This window comes from Salvelinus namaycush, chromosome 4 (assembly GCF_016432855.1).
Source record: "Salvelinus namaycush isolate Seneca chromosome 4, SaNama_1.0, whole genome shotgun sequence".
In the NCBI taxonomy this organism is placed as follows: domain Eukaryota; kingdom Metazoa; phylum Chordata; class Actinopteri; order Salmoniformes; family Salmonidae; genus Salvelinus; species Salvelinus namaycush.
Genome location: NC_052310.1, coordinates 32,880,324 through 32,906,142, shown reverse-complemented (window position 1 = coordinate 32,906,142; position 25,819 = coordinate 32,880,324). Strand labels below are relative to the sequence as shown.

The 25,819-nt window shown below is 41.5% G+C and overlaps 1 protein-coding gene across 2 annotated transcripts in view; it reads left to right on the top strand.

The window, feature by feature from the left end:
- Window positions 1-3,573: 3,573 nt before the first annotated feature.
- Window positions 3,574-25,819, top strand: part of LOC120046444 (suppressor of fused homolog) — a 29,435-nt gene continuing 7,189 nt past the window's right edge. The window contains exons 1-11 of one of the 2 annotated variants that reach the window (XM_038991684.1): window positions 3,574-4,019; window positions 14,978-15,112; window positions 15,668-15,804; window positions 17,941-18,083; window positions 18,240-18,325; window positions 21,747-21,819; window positions 21,942-22,098; window positions 24,079-24,181; window positions 24,672-24,806; window positions 25,040-25,178; window positions 25,278-25,346. In XM_038991684.1, coding sequence (XP_038847612.1) covers window positions 3,871-4,019; window positions 14,978-15,112; window positions 15,668-15,804; window positions 17,941-18,083; window positions 18,240-18,325; window positions 21,747-21,819; window positions 21,942-22,098; window positions 24,079-24,181; window positions 24,672-24,806; window positions 25,040-25,178; window positions 25,278-25,346 — 1,326 coding nt within the window. In that variant the 5' untranslated portion in view covers window positions 3,574-3,870. The remainder of the gene's footprint in view (window positions 4,020-14,977; window positions 15,113-15,667; window positions 15,805-17,940; window positions 18,084-18,239; window positions 18,326-21,746; window positions 21,820-21,941; window positions 22,099-24,078; window positions 24,182-24,671; window positions 24,807-25,039; window positions 25,179-25,277; window positions 25,347-25,819) is intronic. The other variant, XM_038991685.1, reaches the window with a different exon arrangement.

Sequence of the window (25,819 nt, the reverse complement as noted above, 5' to 3'; positions counted from 1 at the left end):
GTTCCGCTTCGTGAAAAGTGTTAGATTGGGCCTTCTCCTTAGTTCGTAAGTGTAAGGCTCTGATTGTCCACAAGAGGTCACAATGTCCTTCTCCTTAGTTGACTGTGTTTACTTTCACTCGTTCTGGAAGAGTGGTCTTCTGAGGACAGTTAATCAGCTGTGTCGATGATCCACAGAGTTGTGATGAGAGCAGTGTGATCGATGATGATTTGAAGAGAATAACCGGATGGTCCTACTTAAATTCACTTTCTTAGATACAGAACTTAGAACAGCTAACCGTAACATTGATTGTTAGAGGCTACTTTGTCGTCTTCAACTTGTGTTGATTTTCAGGGTCGTGACCAATGCAGACCTAGCTGCAGCTTGAGTCCTTCTAGTCTGGTAAGTTAATTCTTAACTCAGTCTTTTAAACTCTTGGGTAAAAGGGGTGTTTCCGTCATACTGACACGCTCTCTGAGTTCTCTCGGGCGTGGCTAGTTATGGAGCAAAACATAATCAAAAACTATGGTCTCGTTAGAAAACTAAAATCACATTCCTATCTTAACAGAAATATTCTCTTCATCCTTGATATTTCCTACACAGCGGATGTAAACCTGATATACACAGTGTGAAAGCTCTTCAAGTTACAATATCACTTTTAGACCATTTTTAATGACGACACAAAATATACATACATTTCCCATATCTCTCCTCATTCCCCACATTCGGATGTTGAAATATATTGTCTCAGTGTTCACTTTTGGACGTTAGAGTTTTTGGACTGCAAAATGTCTCTGTAACAAAGAGACATTCCAATCCCCATACAGAGACCAAAAAGAGTCATCTGCTGCATACAATTTACAATTGGTGTGAGGTGTCATAAAACCCCCACACCAATCCCTCCTCCCCTCTGCGGGTGAGAGGGATCTGTAGAAGTTGCTCCATTGTAACCTGATCTTTGGATCCCCACAGGAGAGTCATGACACTACCAAGCTCCTGTTTGTTTCAGACACACATAGTTTTTTCTCTTAAAGATTATTCTGAACTGAACACATGAGTAACCTCGTTAAGTCTTAGCCTATTGGTGATAGTCATTTACTCTGTGTTATTCTGTAATGTATCATGTATTTCATGTACACTGTTAAATATATGGCCAGTAGCCACCCAAGCTAGGCCTATCTGAAATACGAAAATGATCAATCAAATCGCCAGGTAGCCTATTGTTCTAGGCAAAGATGAGTCAGTAGTAGATTGCTAAACTATATTTTATATAACGACACAGGGCGAGACCCAGATGCAGATGGTTCGAGTCTCCGATATTTATTAAAATACAAGGGGTAGGCAATAGGCAGGTCGAGGACAGGAAGAAGTTCATTAATTAGGTCAGAGTCAAAAAGATACAGGGCGGCAGGCAGGCTCGAGGTCAGGGCAGACTGAAAAGGTCAGAACCAGGAGGGCTAGGAAAACAGACTAGGCGAGACACAGGACCACGGCGAAACACATGCTGGTAGGCTTGACAAGACGAACTAGCAACAGACAAACAGAGAACACAAGTATAAATGCACTGGGGATAATGGGGAAGATGGGTGACAACTGGAGGGGGGTGGAGACAAGCACAAAGACAGGTGAAACAGATCAGGGTGTGGCAATTTTATATGGATGATGCCTACTGTGTTTGCCAGGCCAAACTGTAGGAAATAAAATAAGTTATTTCTCATCACTGATCTGGATATGCGCACCAATGCTAATGACTGGTCATTGATCAACAATCAAGATGTTACATTTTTTAGGTTGTGAAGCACAATGAAAATGTATTGATGACTTGCGTGCAGTGGGTTCAGAACAACAATAACAAAAAAGTTATACCACCACCGAAAAGGACACTTTGGAGACTGGAAAGGCAAAGGGGCATGTGCCCTATCTGTGCATGTGCCTGCAGTTTCAAGTTGAAGTGGATTTACAAAGGATTTAAATGGACATGTAAAATCTGATTTTATGAAGTATCAATAACTCAGCCATCTCTTAACCAATCCCTCAACTAAGTTAAGAGATGTACCATTGCCATACCGAATTTGGTGTAATTTGGACCTATGGTTCATGAGAATACATTTTTCAAAGGTTTTCCAAAATGTCCAAGATGGAGGAAAATCTATTCTGACGGACCATATGGGTCATTGAGGCAAATTTGTTCAGCATGAGGAAAGATGGGTCATTGAGGCAAATTTGTTCAGCATGAGGAAAGACACTGACATGCACAGTTTTAAGGCTCTAGGTCAAACGGGGCAGCGGATATGAGGTTTTAAGTGAGATTGCTTACAACAGCGCCACCTATAGGCCCATTTGTGCCATTATTTTTGACCAAGTTACGATTGGCCAGTAGTTTCTGTGTGCCAAATTAGAAAAAAAGTTACCAATCTATGCTTGAGTTATTTGACCATGTCAAGAAAAACATCTAAGAATAGCAATAGGTTTCCCAGCGAACTAATTATATCACTGCCAAAGTTTTGGCTTTTTATTTAACTAGGCAAGTCAGTTAAGAACAAATTCTTATTTACAATGAAGGCCTAACCCTAACGCTGGGCCAATTGTGCGCCGCCCTATGGGACTTCCAATCACGGCCGGTTGTGATACAGCCTGGAATCGAACCGGGGTCTGTAGTGACACCTCTAGCACTGAGAAGCAGTGCCTTAGACCGCTGCGCCTCTCTGTAGACTTGATACCATAGCCATGCATTTCTGGAATATTGCATTTGAGCAAAGATGCAAATGTATGTACATGCATCTCTGGAATACATTTCAAGGCAGGGATAGGCAACTCCAGTCCTTGGGGGCCGGAGTGGTGTGGTGTCACACTCTTCTCCCATCCCTAGCAAACGCAGCTGATTAAACTAATTGCATTCTAAACTGAAGATCATGATTAGTTGATTATTGGAGTCAGGTGTGTTAGCTGGGGCTGTGACACCAATCAGTTCACCCCGGAGACTGGAGATGGCCATCCCTGTTTTAAGGCATTACATGCACTTTAGGAAAGATGCAAATGTATCTTCATGTATTTCGAATAGCTTTTAAATATATTGAAATCTATTATATTTTTTTGCTGGCTAAATTCCCAAAATGGCCCTCATACCCTTTTAATGTCTATGCTCATACCATCATGGGAACCAAATCATCTCAAGCTTCATCTCCTCTCCTCCCCCCTATAACTCTTTTCGCCAGGTCGTTGCCTTGTAAAATAAGGGTAAATAACTTTGCATTGGAAATAAATATGATATCTGGTATTGAACATGTATTTTCTTAGGGGCGAAAATAACTGCAACATTCAGAACTTTTCACCCTCAAAAATAAACACACATTATGATCAATTGTAATGTGATCACAAACTTGAGGAAAAGTTGTTCATGTTCTTGCGAAAGGAGCTCAGGTAATGATTGACAATTGTTCAGCCAACCACATCTCTGTATTTGGAACCGCCTACCCAAGAATGGCACTTTGATTGGATTGAGTAAACATCACTCAATTAGGGGCGCATGTCCCGTAACCCCGGGTGAGTGGATGTCTCACTTAAGACCAATTGAATGATCTAAAATGATGTAAACCCCGTACAAACGGGGCACCGGGACATGCAAAACGAACTTGACCAGTTCCTCCGTTCCTTTCTACAGCCCTAACCAATGAGGAAAAGTTTTCATAGGTGGGAGCGAACAACACTGACTGGGGATAACAATCGTGGGGCGACAGTTTACTTTTGCTTCTAAACAATATCAACAATTCAAAATACAGTTACTGTTGTTCCATCAACCAACAGTAAGCCGAGGGATTCTCCCTTATCTTCCCGAAGAAAGTAATTTGTGTCGCCCTTGGAGGTATTCCCAGCTTTCTGAAGCAGTAGGGGATGGACGAAGTGCGGCCTACCAGCGGACCAGCAGCCCCCGGCCTGGCGTCACTCTTCCCCCCGGGTCTGCAGGCAATCTACGGGGAATGCAGGCTCCTCTACCCCGACCAGGCCAACCCCTTACAAGTTACAGCCATTGTAAAATACTGGTGAGTAGATAACGTCTTCTTCTGGATACATAACTTTGTAAACCAGCTATGTTAACTTAGCTAGATAACAACCTTCCAAGGTAACAGGATACGGCGAGAACGTTAACTTAGCTAGTAGCCTAAAACTCAACGATTTACGATTGAGTTGAGTGGCGACTTTTTATTGAATCAAATATAAGACAGTAACATCAAAGACAAACAAAGAAATACAATTGTTATGACAACGTAAGAGAAAGTAACAAATCAAATTGTATTGGTCACATGCGCCGAATACAACAGGTGTAGAAGACCTGAGTGAAATGTTTACTTACAAGCCCTTAACCAACACAACACAATGTAATTTTAAGAAAAATACGTGTTAAGTAAAAAATAGATAGTTAACAAATAATTAAAGAGGAGTAGTAAAATAACACTAGCGAGGCTATATACACGGGGTACCGGTTAGTCGTGGTAATAAACTCAGCTAAAAAAAGAAATGACCCTGTCTTTCAAAGATAATTAGTAAAAATCCAAATAACTTAACAGATCTTCATTGTAAAGGGTTTAAACACTAATTCCCATGCTTGTTCAATGAACCATAAACAATTAATGAACATGCACCTGTGGAACAGTTGTTAAGACACTAACGTCTGCAATTAAGGTCACAGTTATGGAAACTTAGGACACTAAAGAGGCCTTTCTACTGACTCTGAAAAACACAAAAAGAAAGATGCCCAAGGTCCCTGCTCATCTGAGTGAACGTGCCTTAGGCATGCTGCAAGGAGGACTGAAGATGTGACCAGGGCAGTAAATTGCAATGTCCGTACTGTGAGACGCCTAAGACGGGGAGACAGGTCAGACAGCTGATCGTCCTCGCAGTGGCAGACCACGTGTAGCAACACCTGCACAGGATCGGTACATCTGAACATCACACCAGGTACAGGATGGCAACAACAACTGCCTGAGTTACACAAGGAACGCACAATCCCTCCATCAGTGCTCAGACTGTCCGCAATAGGCTGAGAGATGCTGGACTGAGGGCTTGTAGGCCTGTTGTAAGGCAGGTCCTCACCGGACATCACCGGCAACTACGTCGCCTATGGGCACAAACCCACCGCCGCTGGACCAGACAGGCCTGGCAAAAAGTGCTCTTCACTGACGAGTCGCGGTTTTGTCTCACTGGGGGTAATGGTCGGATTTGCGTTTATCGTCGAAGGAATGAGCGTTACACTGAGGCCTGTACTGTGGAGCTGGATCGATTTGGAGGGAGGGTCCGTCATGGTCTGGGGCCGTGTGTCACAACATCATCGGACTGAGCTTGTCATTGCAGGCAATCTCAATGCTGTGCCTTACAGGGAAGACATCCTCCTCCGTTATGTGGTACCCTTCCTGCAGGTTCATCCTGACATGACCCTCCAGCATGACAATGGCACAAGCCATACTGCTCATTCTGTGCATGATTTCATGCAAGACAGGAATGTCAGTGTTCTGTCATGGCCAGCGACGAGCCCGCATCTCAATCCCATTGAGCACGTCTGGGACCTGTTGGATCGGAGGGTGAGGGCTAGAGCCATTCCCCCCAGAAATGTCCGGGAACTTGCAGGTGCCTTGGTGGAAGTGGGGTAACATCTCACAGCAAGAACGGTCAAATCTGGTGCAGTCCATGAGAAGGAGATGCACTGCAGTACTCAATGCAGCTGGTGGCCAGATACTGACAGTTACTTTTGACCCCCCCCCCTTTGTTCAGGGACACATTATTCAATTTCTGTTAGTCACATGTCTGTGGAAATTGTTCAGTTTGTCTCAGTTGTTGAATCTTATGTTCATACAAATATCTACACAGGTTAAGTTTGCTGAAAATAAACGCAGTTGACAGTAAGAGGACTTATTTTTTTGCTGAGTTTATGTACATGTAGGTAGAGTTAGTGACTGCACACATAATAAACCGAGAGTAGCAGCAGTGTAAAAGAGGGGAGGAGGGGAGAAATGCAAATACACTGCTCAAAAAAATAAAGGGAACACTTAAACAACACAATGTAACTCCAAGTCAATCACACGTCTGTGAAATCAAACTGTCCACTTAGGAAGCAATACTGATTGACAATAAATTTCACATGCTGTTGTGCAAATGGAATAGACAAAAGGTGGAAATTATAGGCAATTAGCAAGACACCCCCAATAAAGGAGTGATTCTGCAGGTGGTGACCACAGACCACTTCTCAGGTCCTATGCTTCCTGGCTGATGTTTTGGTCACTTTTGAATGCTGGCGGTGCTCTCACTCTAGTGGTAGCATGAGACGGAGTCTACAACCCACACAAGTGGCTCAGGTAGTGCAGCTCATCCAGGATGGCACATCAATGCGAGCTGTGGCAAGAAGGTTTGCTGTGTCTGTCAGCGTAGTGTCCAGAGCATGGAGGCGCTACCAGGAGACAGGCCAGTACATCAGGAGACGTGGAGGAGGCCGTAGGAGGGCAACAACCCAGCAGCAGGACCGCTACCTCCGCCTTTGTGCAAGGAGGAGCACTGCCAGAGCCCTGCAAAATGACCTCCAGCAGGCCACAAATGTGCATGTTATACCTGAAAAAGACAGTTATAAATTATTCTGTCTTAGTTAAAAAAATGTATCTAGTAGGCTTTGATTAAATTTCCAATATCCTCGCCCACGTGGAAATTCTGTAAGAATAATATATATGCCAATTATGTGGTGATCCGACCGCATTCTGTCCCCTATCAACACTTTTTAAAAACTTTTTGTGCCAGAGAGAATGACATAAGAAAGTAATCAAGACGACTAGCTTGATTTAAGCCTCCGCAATGGATATCTCACTAGGTCAGGGTATTTAAGCCTCCATATAGCCACTAATTCCAATATATCCATGACATTCATGATTTCTTTAAGAGGTTGATTTTCCTTTACGGTCCATAGAGGTATTTTAAGACTGTATTTAAAATCTCCCACCATAATAATGGAGTCTAGTGTTGCTAGTAGAGTTGATGATAAATTCTTATATATTTTCAAAGAAGCTTGGATCATCATTATTTGGACCGTATCGGTTAATAAGCCATATCTGTTTATTGTCCAATAACATATTTAAAATAATCCATCTACCTTGATGATCTGTTTGGACAATTTGCACATTTGGATCAAAATGACTGTTAATTAAAACGATCACCCCTTTTGAATTTCTTTGCTCATGGGAGAAATATATTTCGCCCCCCAGTCCTTTTCCCACAACTTCATCTAAAATTGTTGAATGAGTTTCCTGTAAACAATAGATATTATATTCGTTCTCTTTTAGCCAGGTAAATACTGATAATCTTTTCTTATCTGCTAAGCCATTACAATTATAACTGGTTATACTTATTTCACCACTTACCATAATGAGACACTTTCAATTCTATTTATCAAAATATGTTTGTAAACGTACCATGATTGTCTATATAGCTGTACCATGATATTTGCATTGCTGCTAAGTGAACCTCCAATAGGTCCCCACTGTTCCACCTGTTAAAAGCCCTCATCTCGAGTTGGGTTGTCATCCCAATGCCTGGCAGACCTCCCCCGGATCCCATAGCCCTGAAGAGACTGGGATCCATCCTTTGAAAAGAGCACACAATGCCACTCACAGAACAGAAGTAGATCAACCGCCAAATTCATTTCCATCGCCCTCACCTCGATTTGTATTATAAATGGACATAAAAAAAATATAGATATTTTAAAAATCCTGTATTTTCCATAATTAGCTATTAATGTGTAGTATTGTAGGCAATTTATGCAAAGGATTTTACCTCTCACCAGTCTTGCCATTACCAAAATTAAATTGCCAGCAATTATATTAGCAAACAATTATTGTGAATCATCCTATTGTCCCTAACATCTTTTACTCCCTCACAACAGCTGTCTTACTAGAGGTGGTTGTTCTATCCTGCCGATACAGTGTAATGCCCGCCAGCTGTATGTTATTCATGTCGTCGTTCAGCCATGAATCGGTGACACATGAGATATTACTGTTTTTAATGTCCTGTTGGTAGGATATATACGTGATCGTAGTTGGTCTATTTTAGCCAATGATTGTACATTGGCTAATAGGACCGATGGTAAAGGCAGATTACCCACACGCTGTCGGATCCTTACAATGCACCCCGACATTAACGACGTCTTCTCCTGCAAATGACGGGAATGAGGGCCTTGTCGGCTGTCTGAAGTAAATCCTTCACATCTGACTCGTTAAAGAAAAATTCTACATCCAGTACGAGGTGAGTAATCGCTGTCCTGATATCTAGAAGCTCTTTGCGGTCATAAGAGACTGTGGCAGAAACATTATGTACAAAATAAGTTACAAATAATGCAAAAAAAACACATAATAGCTCAATTGGTTAGGGGACCGTAAAACGGCAGCCATCTCCTCCGGCGCCATTATCTGGGATGACACTTAACAATGACACTTATTCAGGAAATACTTCGTGATAATATCGGACTGAAGAAAAGCTTGAATTATTTAGTCATTTTAGAGACTCAATTAAAAACAGTATCAAAAACACAAAAGTAGGGAGTTAATTTTAAGATGTTGCTTTTGTGGATATAACATTTATCAACCAATACCATGACATTAGTTATACAGTTCAGAGTACTGTAAGAAAAGGTTATAACATTGTGTTTAATATCAATAGTGACCCGTTTTACTCTATGTACTCCTATAGCTCTCCAAAATTGAATAGTGTACAAACAACCTTAAAACAAATGTAAACTTTGACACCATTGTATTGGAGGGGTACATATTATCTTAAATGTATTATCTGATAGTTGTCATTATTTTTCTTTCACTATAAAAATATTATCTTGTCTATTTGTACACTGGACTTTTGATATCAATAGACTAGGTTATATTCTAAGTGGAAGCACATTACTTTTTATTAGCTGGGAAATACCTGAGGGAATAGCATTAACGACAGAGATATTCTTTGCATGTAACTGTCAAACATGGCACCTTAAGATATTTTTATCTATCAAATGTTGCTTCAAAATATATATGCAATACTAACTTATACTAACTTGCAAGAGATACAATAGTTAGTGTTTTCTAAGGCCTCAGCAGTAAATGTCCACTCCCCCAAGTTGATTTATAGAAGTATGTCTGACTAGCCTCATCTCTTCTGCTCCCCTGCAGGGCTCTGTGTTTATCTTTGAAGTGTTTTCTCACAGATCCCATGCAATAATTCACACATTTCTCAGACCATTTCTTTATAAGAGGCAGAGTCTTAGAAAAGACTGGAACAATTTTAAAACCTTATTATGAATATATATATATATATATTGTTAATCTGTAGTCTAGGATCCTATAAATATAGAGGTGGGGTCCCATACCCCCTCCCCTTCTATTAATACAACATGAGCATAATCAATTATTATAACACATCAAACATTTGGTGCAGCCCCTACCAGGACCCCAATTTGACCCCATCAGAAGCAACATTATTTCTGCAATATTAAGCAGATTTTTTAAACAACTCACCAAATCTCTCTCTCCACCATGGGTGCACACACACTCTGCCAGATCCACTCAAGTGGATCTCGGGCACAGTAATAGTAGTTTGCAATGCTGCCTAAAACCCTTCATGTCCTTTTACTGTAATATCTGCATATATAGACTAATCGACACCTTCTCAAAGACATCAGGAAGTTGAGACATCCCACTAGCAGATTTTATTTTTAATTTTTTTTGGTCAGGGCACTAAGACCAAAAACATTTAGTCCATACATACAAACACGCCAACGTGGGCGTCTCGCTCTCAAATCAAATATCAGTATGTAGGTGAATCAATATGGTACTCAGTGCAGCAAGAGCGATTTCTATGGTCATACGTGCACGGTAACAGTGCAAACAACATGATGAGCATTAGCAGCATTGATAGCAGGTTATATATATATATATATATATACACGCTGCCGTTCAAAAGTTTGATCACTTAGAAATGTCCTTGTTTATGAAAGAAAAGCCCCCCAAAAAAGTCCATTAAAATAAAGTTAAATTGATCAGAAATACAGTGTTGACATTGTTAATGTTGTAAATGACTATTGTAGTTGGAAACGGCAGATTTTTTTGGGGGGGGGGAATATCTACGTAGGCGTACAGAGGCCCATTATCAGCAACCATCACTCCTGTGTTCCAATGGCACGTTGTTTTAGCTAATCCAAGTTTATCATTTTAAAAGGCTAATTGATCATTAGAAACCCCTTCTTACAATTGTTAGCGTAGCTGAAAACTGTTCTGATTAAAAGAAGCAATAAAACTGGCCTTCTTTAGACTAGTTGAGTATCTGGAGCATCAGCATTTGTGGGTTCGATTACAGGCTCAAAATGACCAGAAAAAAATACCTTTCTTCTGAAACTCGTCAGTATATTATTGTTCTGAGAAATGAAGGTTATTCCATGCGAGAAATTGCCAAGAAACTGAAGATCTCATACAACGCTGTGTACTACTCCCTTCACAGAACACCGCAAACTGGCTCTAACCAGAGTAGAAAGAGTGGAAGGCCTGAGCAAGAGTACAAGTACATTAGTGTCTAGTTTGAGGAACAGACGCCTCACAAGTCCTCAACTGGCAGCTTTATTAAATAGTACCAACAAAAACACCAGTCTCAACGTCAACAGTGAAGAGGCGAGAGGCATCACTGTAGTCCCTGGTTCCAATCCAGGCTGTATCGCATCCGGCTGTGATTGGGAGTTCCATAGGGTGGTGCACAGATGGCCCGGCCTCATCTGGGTTTTGCCGGGATAGGCCGTCATTGTAATTAAGAATTTCTTCTTAACTGACTTGTCTAGTTAAATAAATGAATGTTGTAATGTTTGTTGTTTTGTAGATATTAATTCACATTTGTGGTGCCACTAAATAAGCCATTTTAAAATACTTTTTTTTTGTTTTTACTTGATCAGAACAAGCTGTAACTGGACTGTAGCATATTACTTACTAAAACTGTTATACTAAGGTTTTTATTCTCAGAGAAACAAAAATGACCTAGATGCCATGTACACTATTATACTCTCAAAGGAAAATATTACCAGCATCTCTTGCGCATGTCATATTCCTTTCATAATGCATCCTTATTTAAAAAGTGATTATTATTAGATATTCTCACAGCACACATTTTGTAAATCACAAAGTCTAAAAGTAATTGGAAAGGGAGATACAAATGATTTGTGACATTGTGGTTGCAATAAAGAATGTAAACAAGATGCTTTATTTTTTATTTACGGTAGTGTTGGACAGCGGGAGTCATTTTGAAAACAGGTCTTCTCAAGTGTAATGTAGCAGGTGTAGCCCATCATGCGAACAATGTTTCCTATTAGCAGGACAATACTCTTCATAGCCCGGCTACTGTAGGTGTGAAAATATATTTTTATTTCACCTTTTATTTAACCAGGTAGGCCAGTTGAGAAACAGTTCTCATTTACAACTGCGACCTGGCCAAGATAAATCAAAGCAGTGTGACAAAAACAACAGAGTTACACATGGGATAAACAAACGTACAGTCAATAATACAATATAAAAATCGGTGTACAAATGGAGGTAAGGCAATACATAGGCCATAGTGGCGAAGTAATTACAATTTAGCAATTAACACTGGAGTGATAGATGTGCAGATGAATGTGCAAGTAGAAATACTGGTGTGCAAAAGAGCAGAAAAACAAATATGGGATGCGGTAGGTAGTTGGTTGGATGGGCTATTTACAGTTGGGCTGTGTACAGCTGCAGCGATCGGTAAGCTGCTCTGACAGCTGATGCTGGAAGTTAGTGAGGGAGATATGAGTCCATCTTCAGTGATTTTTGCAATTCGTTCCAGTCATTGGCAGCGGAGAACTGGAAGGAAAGGCGGCCAAAGGGGGTGTTGGCTTTGGGGATGACCAGTGAAATATACCTGCTGGAGCGCATGCTACGAGTGGGTGTTGCTATGGTGACCAGTGAGCTGTGTAAAGACGGAGCTTTACCGAGCAAAGACTTATAAATGATCTGAAGCCAGTGGGTTTGGTGGCAAATATGTAGCGAGGACCAGCCAACGAGAGCATACAGGTCGCAGTGGTGGGTAGTATATGCGGCTTTGGTGACAAAACAGATGGCGCTGTGATAGACTGCATTCAATTTTCTGAGTAGAGTGTTGGAGGCTATTTTGTAAATGACATCGCCAAAGTCCAGGATCGGTAGGATAGTCAGTTTTAAGAGGGTATGTTTGGCAGCACGCTTTGTTTGCGAAATAGGAAGCCGATTCTAGATTTAATTTTGGATTTCAGATGCTTAATATGAGTCTGGAAGGAGAGTTTACAGTCTAGCCTAGGTATTTATAGTTGTCCACATTCTAAATCAGAAACGTCCAGAGTAGTGATGCTAGTTGGGCGGGCGGGCAGCGATCGATTTAAAGAGCATGCATTTCGCTTTACTAGCTTTTAAGAGAAGTTGGAGGCCACGGAATGAGTGTTGTATGGCATTGAAGCTTGTTTGGAGGTTTAACACAGTGTCCAAAGGGCCAGATGTATACAGAATGGTGTTGTCTGCGTAGAGGTGGATCAAAGAATCACCCGCAGCAAGACATTGATGTATACAGAGAAAATAGTCGGCCTGAGGATTGAACCCTGTGGCACCCCCATAGACTGCCAGAGGTCCGGACAACAGGCTCTCCAATTTGACATACTGAACTCTATCTGAGAAGTAGTTAGTGAACCAGGCGAGGCCGTCATTTGAGAAACCAAGGCTGTTGAGTCTGCCGATAAGAATGCGGTGATTGACAGAGTTGAAAGCCTTGGCCAGGATGATGAAGACGGCTGCACAGTACTGTCTTATCGATGGCTGTTATGATATCGTTTAGGACCTTGAGCGTGGCTAAGGTGCACCCGTGACATGGAGTTTGAGGGGATGCTTGGGACTTGGCTTGCTTGATCTTTTTTCTGTAGCAATTTTGATGGGCTTTGCTGAGCGCATCTTCATCCATTAGTGAGTCGATCGCTTGGATAGTTTTGCACGAAATGTAATACAAAGTAAAAACGTGCAGCCTACAGTAAATACCAGCAGTCGATTTCTTTAAGCATTATTTGCCATACTTTTTAGTATTGTAGCCTACTGTCCCTGTTCATTTTCCCAGGCTTGCACGTTCGGTGTAATACAGGCATCTGATGATAGTGTTTGTGAATAGCACTGTCCCTGACCCAAATCCCCAAGTCTACCAGTATTTTTGAAATGTCTCCAGTAGAAGATGCTCTTTCACACAAGTCTTTTCACATGCCTCTTTGCAAACTCCAGGCGTGCTGTCATGTGTCTTTTTCTCAGGAGTGGCTTCCGTCTGGCCACTCTCCCATAAAGCACAGATTGGTGAAGTGCTGTGGAGACCTTCTGGCAGGCTCTCCCATATCAGCCAAGGAACTCTAGTTCTGACATGGGTTGTTATTGGTCACGTCCCTGACCAATGTCCTTGCCCGGTTGCTCAGTTAGGTTGGACGGCCAGCTCCAGGCAGAGTCTGGGTAGTTCGATATTTTATTCCTGTTACCAATGATGGAGGCCACTGCTCTTGGAAACGTTCAATTATCTTGTTTTATACCCTTCCCCAGATATATGCCTCTTCACAATTCTATCTCAGATCTACAGACACTTCCTTGAACTTCATGGTATAGTTTCTGTTTTGATACGCACTGTCAACTGTGGAACCTTTTTATATAGACCTGTGTTTCTTTCTAAACAATTGAATTGGTCACAGGTGGACTCAATTTGGAGTGTCATAACAAAGGTGTGTGAATAAATACTAGCTTTATGTATTTCATTTTATGAATTTGAAAACATTTCTAAAAACATGTTTTCATGTCATTATGGGGTATTGTGTGTAGATGGGTGAGATGTAAAACAAATATTTAATACATTTTGAATTCAGGCTAAAACACATGTGTATTTAAGTCAAGGTGTGTGTGAATACATCACATGTCTAGCCCGGTACACTGCGGCTCAGGTTAATCGAACTCCCTCAAGGATTGATAGTCCGTGAGACCAACATGATAGGTATAGCTAAGCATATTATTTTAAAGCTAAAGCCTACAGAGTTTGTAAACAAACACTGTCTACAAACAAGTGTATAACACCTTATTTTTGGTTATGATGGTATTATATAGTTTTCCTAAGCTGATTAGACATTAAGTTCAAGAATCAATGGTTATGTAATTAATTAAAACTTGTTTTTTTGGCCCACCAGTCACTGTGGCAGGTAGATTTTAAATATCTACCAGCTACTCCAGATTGTTTAACCAGCCAAAATAGTTTTGGGTCGATAAAATTACACCAACGGATGCGCATGCTTTGTAATGTTTCTAAAACAAATGTATTACTAGTAAGAAGATAATGTGGTATATTGTTTAATTTCATTATTTTGTGACCTGAGTCTTTTAACCAAAAATATCACAGATGAGACAAATTCACCTGTCCCTTTAAGGGCGGGACGTTACTTTGGTAGAGCGACTGGAGTCATGTTTGTGCCTGTGAGATGTCTTGTCTTCCCTAGCAGTTAACTCAAACAGAAAAATAACCTAACTTGTTAACAAAACAATGTAAATAGCCAAGAAACACAAGGACAAACTGACTTCAGTAGACGTTTGTTTCAAGTAAATTAGACCAACTTTTATGCCTGTGCGCAGCGCTTCTAAAAATGAATCTTTCACTCTGCTCGTTACATGTGCACAGCCCCCATAGTCTATTTAGGATTCGTAGTTTGACTTTGTGCGATTTAATTTACCAGCTATGCAACAAAAGTGTATAAATGCTTTGAAAACAGGTATTGCTGCATTTATTTAACTAAATGTGATCATACTTTTTATTCACATGTTTCTTGCATTGTGACCTGACCACCCACCAACGTGGCTGGTGAAATAGACATCTTACCCACCAATTCCAAAATCTACCAGCATTTGGCGGGTGTTGCGCTTTTAACAGTAGTGTGTATCTACAGGTTGGGAGGTCCTGATCCATTGGACTACATCAGTATGTACCGTAACATGGGCTGTGCAGCGCAGGACGTACAGGAACACTGGCACTACATCAGCTTCGGACTCAGTGACCTGTATGGAGACAACAGAGTACATGAGTAAGTAGTACAGTACTTCAGGTTAGAGCTCTGGCGGACCAAGTTGCCCAGGTTACTAACACACCGACACATGGCTCTGAATACGTACTGTATAAGCAGTGTAGTGGTGGAGCTTCCACAATCCACCATGTTGCTTTCACCCTAAAGTTCTGTTCACTTTCACTTTGTCATTCTGCAGAATCAGCATTGAGATGCTTCCACACTTGTTTTTCTTGTTCCTCTGAAAGTTATTTCACATCAACAGGTTTCACCCCCTTGTATTGTTCTTGAGTAGACCTGCTAGCTCTGCTCCCCCACAATTCCCAGCAATCTCCCCATTTGCTCCCCTTCAAACAGCTGCCATTCTTAATGCATGTTTGCCATAATTTTGCAGCGTTACTGAATGGGTGGATTGGGTAACAAAAAGTAACTAAAGGAAAGGAGAATCTGGGTTTATGGTGTTGACTCGCTGTCAAATTAGGAGGGGCCAGGGTTTGGCTAATTAACACACACACACAAACCTGATTAGAGCGACTGCTTGAATTAAGTGTGGGAATTCTGTATGTGTATTGTCAGGTTTACAGGCCAGGAAGGCCCCAGTGGCTTTGGCTTTGAGCTGACGTTCAGGCTGAAGAGAGAGGTGGGAGAAACAGCCCCTCCTACTTGGCCAGCTGAACTCATGCAGGGCCTGGCCCGCTATGTCTTCCAATCAGGTAAGGACCCAGGCTCTGTGTGTGTAGTGCGGCGGGGATATGGTAGGCGGAGTAAGGTGAGGAGAAGGGGGAGTTGTTATGCATTATGCATTCCCAGGCGCTTTGTTACTTCACCGCGCAGAGGGCTCCCTGCCTCTGCATGGACATTTTGGAGCATGTCAGTATTTAACCTCATGCAACCCTATGTCAGTGATGTTTTTGCTAAGGAGAACACTTAGTGGAACTCAGCCCAATCATCCCCAGCTTCCCATTGGCTCTTTCAACCCTTCGCTTCTCTACTTCAGCTTCCTCATGTAGCCTGTAAAAGAATGTGTTCTCATTCAGCTTGCCTGTTAGAATAAGGGCTAAATGGAAGTAAATGTGGACTAGAAGAGTATGTAATGTATGACACCTGTGTTTTTAAAGATCTAGCCAGCTCTGTGCGGTACTTCTGGGCTCTGGGGAAACTAAAGAAGTCTCATTTCCCTTTCTCTGATGGGAGAAGTGTGTTAAAAGTTGTCTTAGCTGAGGAACTTTCTAATCTTAACAGTATTTTCTTTACAGCTGTGAAAACGGTTCTCCATTTCTCACAGACCTTTCCTGGTGTGTGTGTGTGCCACTTTGCTAAGTCCTTTAAATCATCTAGCCGTGTTTAAAGATTACATTGAGGGGAGGGGAGGGTGGGAGTGTTTAAAAGCCAGTCAGGGAAACAGAGGGAGGGGGAGCCCATTCTCTCTAGGTTATTCTACCCCCATCTGCTAGGGGCGTAATGATACACTGTGAACCCGAATGAATACATAAAAAAATATAGAAATTAAAACAAAAAGCCTATAGGTTATCCCTACGCTGCTTTGTATGCCTCGAGTGAATCTGAGTTGGGGAAAAAAACTAACTAGAGCCTATTACTAGCTAGTTCAATTTCTCTGATTATAAAGCCAACAAAATTGTTATAAAAACAACATATTAGTGACCTAAAAGGTTAGCGGTGTTAGCCAGTCTCTAGCTTATCCAGGGTCAGTGATACATAGACAGTACATGGTTGCTTTTTCTATGGGAACAACTGCAATCATTTTGCAAGCAACATTGCTTGATGAATAAAAATGTATTAAATAAAATTAACCTCATAAAATGTTACCTGTAATGCTAATCTTGTGTAGCCTAATTGTCATCTCCTTATTTTCATACTGTACCTAAATTACAAGGGTTGGATTTGAACTAAACTTTTTTATGTCCGTACCTAAAAGGCATGTACAAAATCTGGCATTGTTTGCCTCATACATTCTGTACTGGTATCATTTTAAATTGAGAACATGTTGAGCTATATGTAAACAATGAGTTTAGCTATTCTCCTTCAGATGACCGATGCCCATAAGACCAGTAATGCCATTATACTGTAGGCCTATGGCTGCATTGGCTATGCATGCCATATGATAAGCTGCAAAATCGATTCACATAGCTGATACATTAAGAGAGCGTGACAATCAAATAAAACAGATTGGCTGTGATATTCTAATTGTAAGATCTTCAATCACAACACTAGTGTAATACTGTGAAACACTGTCATTCCACTTTTAGCGACAGATATATTATGGACATTTTCTGAAATTACAATGTAAAATAAATATCTGCGTTTTGTAACATCCAATCAATCTTGCTGTGGGGAGCCAGCAGACCTTTCAGACTGTTTTTGCAATACAACAATCTTCAGACCTCGAAGGGAAGCATAACAACATGGTCCTTTTCCTCCCCCTCTCTTTTCCAGTATATCTGGACTAGGTACCTGTTGCCTCCCAAGCAGATGGATTCCTCTGGATCTCTTAATCGCTGTCTCCCCCTCATGACCACTTTGGCTTCAATTTCTCTCTCCCTTCTCAATTTCTCTCACATACACACACTTCTCTCACATACACACACTTCCTTTCTCCTTCGCTTGACTTTCTCATTTGCTCTTAGACTAGTGCTGAGAATGTATGTATTTTCTTGGGCTGGGACGATATCAGTATCGCAATATTTTTTTCATAAAGAAGTTAAATGCACTTTTTGTTCCCTTGCCACAATACTAACGAGTATTGCAGTACTGGTATTATCCCGGCCCTAGTATTTTCCAATATGTCACTGAGTAGTCTTTAACCTCCATGTCTCTCCTCTGTCCTGTAGAAAACACGTTTTGCAGTGGAGACCACATATCGTGGCACAGTCCCCTGGACAACAGTGAGTCTCGTATCCAACACATGCTGCTCACTGAAGACCCCCAGATGACTCCGGTCCACACCCCCTTCGGCCTGGTCAACTTCCTGCAGGTGAGCTAATCTAGCCCCATGCTCTCCGGGCCTCCCTCTCAACTCCTTCCATTTGAGTCTATAATAGCATTATGTCTGTCCCCTCATCTGTACGTGTTCTGTAACCCTCTTTCTTACTCCCCTTTTTTGTGTGTGGAACTCCTTCTCTCTATATAGATTGTGGGTGTGTGTACAGAAGAGTTGCAGGCGGCCCAGCAGTGGAACGGCCAAGGAATGCTGGAGCTGCTCCGAGGGGTCCATGTGTGAGTTTGAGGTCCATGTTTGAAATATGAGATGCACTACATGAGCAAAAGTATGTGGACACCTGCTCGTCTAACATCTCATGCCAAAATCATGGGCATTAACATGGTGATGGTCCCCTGTTTGCTGCTATAACAGCCTCCACTCTTCTGGGAAGGCTTTCCACTAGATGTTAGAACATTGCTGTGGGGACTTGCTTCCATTCAGCCACAAACGTTAGGGAGGTCGGGCGCTGATGTTGGGCGATTTAGACCTGGCTCGCAGTCGGTGTTCCAATTCATCTCAAAGGTGTTCGATGGGGTTGAGGTACGGGCTTTGTGCAGGCCAGTCAAGTTCTTCCACACTGATCTCGACAAACCATTTCTGTATGGACCTCGCTTTGCGCACGGGGGCATTGTCATGCTGAAACAGGAAAGGGCTTTCCCCAAACTGTTGCCACAAAGTTGGAAGCAGAGAATCGTCTAGAATGTCATTGTATGCTATAGCGTTAAGATTTATCTTCATTGGAACTAAGGGGCCTAGCCCCAACCATGAAAAACAGCCCCAGACCATTATTCTTCCTCCACCAAACTTTACCTTTGGCACTATGCATTTGGGCAGGTAGCGTTCTCCTGGCATCCGCTAAACCCAGATTTGTCTGTCGGACTGCCAGATGGTGAAGCGTTATTCATCACTCCAAAGAACGTGTTTCCACTATTTCAGAGTCCAATGGTGGCGAGCTTTACACCACTCCAGCCGACGCTTGGCATTGCGCATGGTAATCTTAGGCTGGTGTGCGGCTGCTCGACTATGGAAACCAATTTCATGAAGCTCCCGAAAAACAGTTATTGTGCTGACGTTGCTTCCAGAGGCAGTTTTGAACTCTGTAGTGAGACTTTTACACTCTTCAGCTCTCGGCAGTCCCGTTTTGAGTTTGTATGGCCAACCACTTTGCGGCTGAGCCGATGTTGCTCCTACACGTTTCTACTTCACAATAACAGCACTTACAGACGATCGGGGGTAGCTCTAGCAGGGCAGAAATTTGACGAACTGACTTGTTGGAAAGGTGGCATCCTATGACGGTGCCACGTTGAAAGTCACTGAGTTCTTCAGTAAGGCCATTCTATTGCCAATGCTTGTCTATGGAGATTGCATGGCTGTGTGCTCAATGTTATACCCTGTCAGCAACGGGTGTGGCTGAAATAGCCAAATCCACTAATTTGAAGGGGGTCTCCACAATTTTATGTGTGTACACACACACACACACACACACACAGTTGAAGTCGGAAGTTTACATACACCTGAGCCAAATACATTTAAACTCCTAGAAAAAATTATCTCTCAGATCAGTAAGGATCACCACTTTATTTTAAGAATGTGAAATGTCAGAATAATAGTTGAGAGTGATTTATATCAGCTTTTAGTTCTTTCATCACATTCCCAGTGGGTCAGAAGTTTACATACACTCAATTAGTATTTGGTAGCATTGCCTTGAAATTGTTTAACTTGGGTCAAACGTTTCGGATAGCCTTCCACAAGCTTCCCACAATAAGTTGGGTGAATTTTGGCACATTCCTCCTGACAGAGCTGGTGTAACTGAGTCAGGTTTGTAGGCCTCCTTGCTCCATACGCTTTTTCAGTTCTGCCCACACATTTTCTATAGGATTGAGGTCAGGGCTTTGTGATGGCCACTCCAATACCTTGACTTTGTTGTCCTTAAGCCATTCTGCCACAACTTTGGACATATGCTTTGGGTCATTGTCCATTTGGAAGACCCATTTGCAACCAAGCTTTAATTTCCTGACTGATGTCTTGAGATGTTGCTTCAATATATCCACATCATTTTCCTCCCTCATGATGCCATCTATTTTGTGAAATGCACCAGTCCCCCCTGCAGCAAAGCACCCCCACAACATGATGCTGCCACCCCCGTGCTTAACGGTTGGGATGGTGTTATTCGGCTTGCAAGCTTCTCCCTTTTCCCTCCAAACGTAATGATGGTCATTATGGCCAAACAGTTCTATTTTTGTTTCATCAGACCAGAGGACATTTCTCCAAAAAGTACGATCTTTGTCCCCATGTGCAGTTGCAAACCGTAGTCTGGCTTTTTTATGGCAGTTTTGGAGCAGTGGCTTCTTCCTTGCTGAGCGGCCATTCATGTTATGTCGATACAGGACTTATTTTACTGTGGATATAGATACTTTTGCACCTGTGTCCTCCAGCATCTTCACAAGGTCATTTGCTGTTCTGGGATTTATTTGCACTTTTCACACCATCTCTAGGAGACAGAACACGTCTCCTTCCTGAGCGGTATGACAGTTGCGTAGTACCATAGTATTTATACTTGCGTACTATTGTTTGTACATATGAACGTGGTACCTTCAGGCATTTGGAAATTGCTTCTAAGGATGAACCAGACTTGTGGAGGTCTACAATTCTATTTCTGAGGTCTTGGCTGATTTCTTTTGATTTTCCCATGTCAAGCAAAGAGGCACTGAGTTTGAAGGTAGGCCTTGAAATACATCCACAGGTACACCTCCAAATGACTAAAATGACGTCAATTAGCCCATCAGAAGCTTCTAAAGCCATGACATCATTTTCTGGAATTTTCCAAGCTGTTTAAAGGCACAGTCAACTTAGTGTATGTAAATGTGTTACCCACTTGAATTGCGATACAGTGAACTATAAGTGAAATTATCTGTCTGTAAGCAATTGTTGGAAAAATGACTGTCCTTAACCGACTTGCCAAAACTATAGTTTGTTAACAAGAAATTTGTGGAGTGGTTGAAAAACAAGTTTTAATGACGCCAACCTAAGTGTATGTAAACTTCCGACTTCAACTGTGTGTGTGTATTTATATATATTTTTTTATTTCACCTTTATTTAACCAGGTAGGCTAGTTGAGAACAAATTCTCATTTACAACTGTGACCTGGCCAAGATAAAGCAAAGCAGTGCGACACAAACAACAGTTACACATGGAACAAACAAACATAGTCAATAATACAGTAGAAAAAGTATATATACAGTGTGTGCAAATGAGGTAGGATAACGGAGGTAAGGCAATAAATAGGGCATAGTGGTGAAATAATTACAATATAGAAAATTAAACACTGGAGTGATGGATGTGCAGAAGATGAGTGTACAAGTTGAGATCCTGGAGTGCAAAGGAGCAAAAATTACTTTTACTTTAGATTCTTAAGTACATTTAAAACCAAATACTTTTAGACTTTTACTCAAGTAGTATTTTACTAGTTGACTTGTACTTGTCATTTTCTTTTAAGGTATCTTTACTTTACTTTTACTCAAGTATGAAAATTAGGTACTTTTTTCACCACTGCAGTCTACTAGTCTTATTTCACGTTAACTTTATCCCAGTGTGACCAAGTCCATGTTAACCCTATGTTAATGATGAACTTTTCCCCTCCGTGCTGTATGTGTTTAGTGCTGGAGGGCCCTGGTTGATAACTGACATGAGGAGAGGAGAGACCATCTTTGACATCGACCCTCATTTACAAGTAAGGCTTTGATTTAATTACACTGTTTTCATTCAAACAGCTCCACCTACTGGTTCAGCCCCCACAATGTGTGGGTCTTTGCTAGTGTTTATGTTTGCGTGTGTGTGTGTGCTCATCCTAAGCCGGAGCGTGTGGACCAGGGTATAGAGACAGAGGGCTCCAACCTGAGCGGCGTGAGTGCCAAGTGTGTGTGGGATGACCTCAGCCGACCGCCCGAGGATGAAGAGGACAGCCGCTCCATCTGTATAGGATCTCAGCCACGAAGACTGTCGGAAAAAGGTGACACACACACACACCTAAACTAAGGTGCCTTCAAAAAGTATTCACACCCTTTGACTTTTTCCACATTTTGTTGTTACAGCTTGAATTTAAAATGGATTCAATTGAGATTGTCACATAAACCAAAATTTTTACAACTTAATTAAAAACTGAAATGTCTTAAGTCAATAAGCATTCAACCCCTTCGTTATGTCAAGCCTAAATAAGTTTAAGAGTAAAACTTTGCTTAAAAAGTCACATGGACTCACTCTGCGTTCAATAATTTTGAATGACTACCTCATCTCTATATCCCACACATACAATTATTTGTAAGGTCCCTCAGTCGAGCAGTGAATTTTAAACACAGATTCAACCACAGACTAGGAAGGTTTTCCAATGGCATCCTGTTCCTTTGTTCGGTGGAGAAAAGCTAAGGACAGGTGAGACTGAACATCTACCTCCCAACATAACATCTTGATTTGTCCTTTTTAAATAAACTCTTTTTTCAACCCCTGATTTGCTTTGGAGTTTGTGTTATTGAAGAATAAAATAAATTGGTAACACTCCTAATGTTTGGGGAAAATCCAGTACAGCACATTACGGAGTACCACTCTGCATATTTTCAAGCATAGTGTTTGCTGCATCATGTTATGGCTATGCTTGTAATCGTTAAGGCCTGGGGAGTTTTTCAGGATAAAAAAGAAACTGAATGGTGCTAAGCACAGACAAAATCCTAAAGGAAAACCTGGTTCAGTCTGCTTTCTGACCCTGGGAGATGAGTTCTCCTTTCAGCAGGACAATAACCTGAAACACAAGTCCTTATATACACTGGAGTTGCTTACCAAGACGACATTGAATGTTCCTAAGTGTCTAAGTTACAGTTTTGGACTTAAATCGGCCTGACAATCTATGGCAAGACTGTTAGAGGAATTTTATTTCCTATATGTTTATCAACCAATTCAATTAAAACACTCTGCCCTTATATAAGAATTTGTAAGATACTTATAAGCATAAAATGGACAGAAACCAGTCTCAAAATCAATCAATCAAGAGCGTTTATTCTCGAGAGTACTGATCATAATACAATTTACATCAGGTTATATAATAAAGATGATGTCATAGGTTTTAATGTCCATCCTCCTCTAGAATACAATGGCAGTATAGTTAGCGTTCTCATAACTGTCTGCCACCTGTTAAACTATCTGCAACCAACCCAAGGTCTTTCCCCTCCCTGGGTAGACACATCATTCAAGCCTGTGAAGATAAACCCATTCTTTCTAACAAGGAACATATTACACTCAGCATTATGATTATAATAAGTTTCATTCATACAGTAACATCTAAGTCAAATGTATACATATTTTAGTCATTTATTCATAAAAATCCCATAACAAAGACTTAAATGGCTTTCTAGCAATGATCAACAACCAAAATAAGAATTTTCTAATATTTTTCCATCCAGATTTTCAAATCTGTCTTTCTGGGTAAGTCCAACACGACTAGGTGATTCTAACATGTTGGGTTCTGAAAATATGAAATATACTTAAGTCACTGAGGGAGAGAGGGGAATGTGAATGAATACTTAATGTAAATTAGGTATTTCTGTATTTCATTTTCAATACATTTGCAAACATTTCTAAAAGGAAAAAATGTATGTAAAATCAATTTTGAAATCCGGCTGGAACACAACAATGTGAAATAAGTCAAGGGGGTATGACTACTTTCTGAAGGCACAAGACACTTCTAATGGGCTCTCATAGATCTGACATGCATTGTGTTCAATAGCCACCAAATGTAAGAATACAGATTGAAATAGGGCTGTACTACCTGGACTTGTCCAATTTAGAACCACTCCTATTTGTTTTCTGCTGCAAAACATTTATTTTTTTTATTGTGTTTTATTGAACACTACCAAGATTAGGGTAAGTGAAGTCCTGAGTGGTTTTGTGTCCTAATGTTATTGTATGTCCCAAAACAAACCCAATGGTTTGTCCCCTGCAGATACAGAGCAGATCAGAGAAGCCCTGAGAAAAGGATTGGAGTTCAACACTAAAGCAGCACTACCCCCTATCAACTCACAGAGACAAGGACATGACAGGCCTCAGTGAGTACATGCACACACGTTAAGCTTTCTTTACTCACTTTCCCACTCCAAACTTTTATTCTGAGTCAGCATTGAGACACGCACTCTGTTTTTTCTTTCCTCAAGCAGTGATGTCACACCAACAGCTTTCACTCCCTTATTTTTAGTGTTCTCTAGAGTAGACTTGCCATATACACCCATACCCCTCCCTTTAACCCATCCAGAGACAGAGCCATGAGACCCCACTGAGTACAAAGTACTGGGACATTGAACACCTGATAGTTGTATGATATTGTATGTGGTACAATTCTTCCCCTGGTTTCTCCATAGACAATGGGCCATTTGCAGAGCCAGCTGTATCACAGGTAAGAGAAACATGAGAGATGAGGGGCAAGGTTGTTACAAGCCATAGCAAACTCTTTCACACACTTTATAGGGAGATGCAGGCCACCACCGGACTTGATGTTTCCCCTGTACCTAAGTTGTCATTTGAATCTCTCTCCTTCTCTAGGAGTCGTAAGGACAGTCTGGAGAGTGAGAGTTCAGCGGCCATCGTTCCTCACGAGCTAGTTCGTACCAGACAACTGGAAAGTGTTCATCTGAAATTCAACCAGGAGTCAGGAACACTGCTGCCCCTCTGTCTCAGGTGCGCACACACACTAGAGTTGGGGATGATTATGGGTCTCCCCACATACATACATTAAATAAAACAAGACTAGGGTCATCTGATAGAGCTGTTTGTATGTGAAAGGGGGATAGATGCGGAGCTGAGAGAGACGGATGGTAAGAAGCAGGTTCTCCAACCCAGCAGACATTTTCCATAAAGTATGTATTCAGTGATGTTTAATGATTGTTGTACTGGTCGTATTCTGTGCTTAGGGGTCGTTTGCTCCATGGTAGACACTTCACCTATAAGAGTATAAATGGAGACACAGCCATCACCTTCGTATCCACCGGAGTAGAGGGGGCCTTTGCTACTGAGGAACACCCGTATGCCGCACATGGACCCTGGCTACAGGTACACACACCCTGGCTCCTGGTACACACACAAACTGTTTCAAGTGCATACTTGCTGCATGTGCTTACTGCATGTTCTTATGTTACCATATCTCCTCAGATATTGCTGACTGAGGAGTTTGTTGAACAGATGCTTGGAGATCTATCGGAGCTCAACACTCGAGAGGAGGTGATTGGAAACACCTTTTACCGTTCTTTACAGGGGTAATATAAAGAATTTGGATCCGAGTTCTCTGGAACCGTCTTCCCGACAGCTAATGGTTCGAAGCTCCTGCGCATGTGGGATTCTCTACTTTACGCAATCTCTGCTCTGCTCATTTGGCTACCCAAAGAACAGGCTACTCTGGTGAATTTCAGTGATGAATGGTGCTCATGTAATAAAGTTAGATCAAAACTGAATCAATATCTGCAATATCAGGTAATGGCAGTGTTCTACAGAACTGAATATAATGGGATGTAACATTACTGTGAGATAAAAAACACCACCTAATTTCTTATGATGATTATGCGAATGGTCGCATTTCTTTCATGGCCAAAACTCAACAGCGCACCCCATTGGCAGAATATTTTCTTTGATGTAAAATCCCATAGCGAATGATAATGAGCGCATGCAAACATTTTATATCGTCTCTGACATAAACT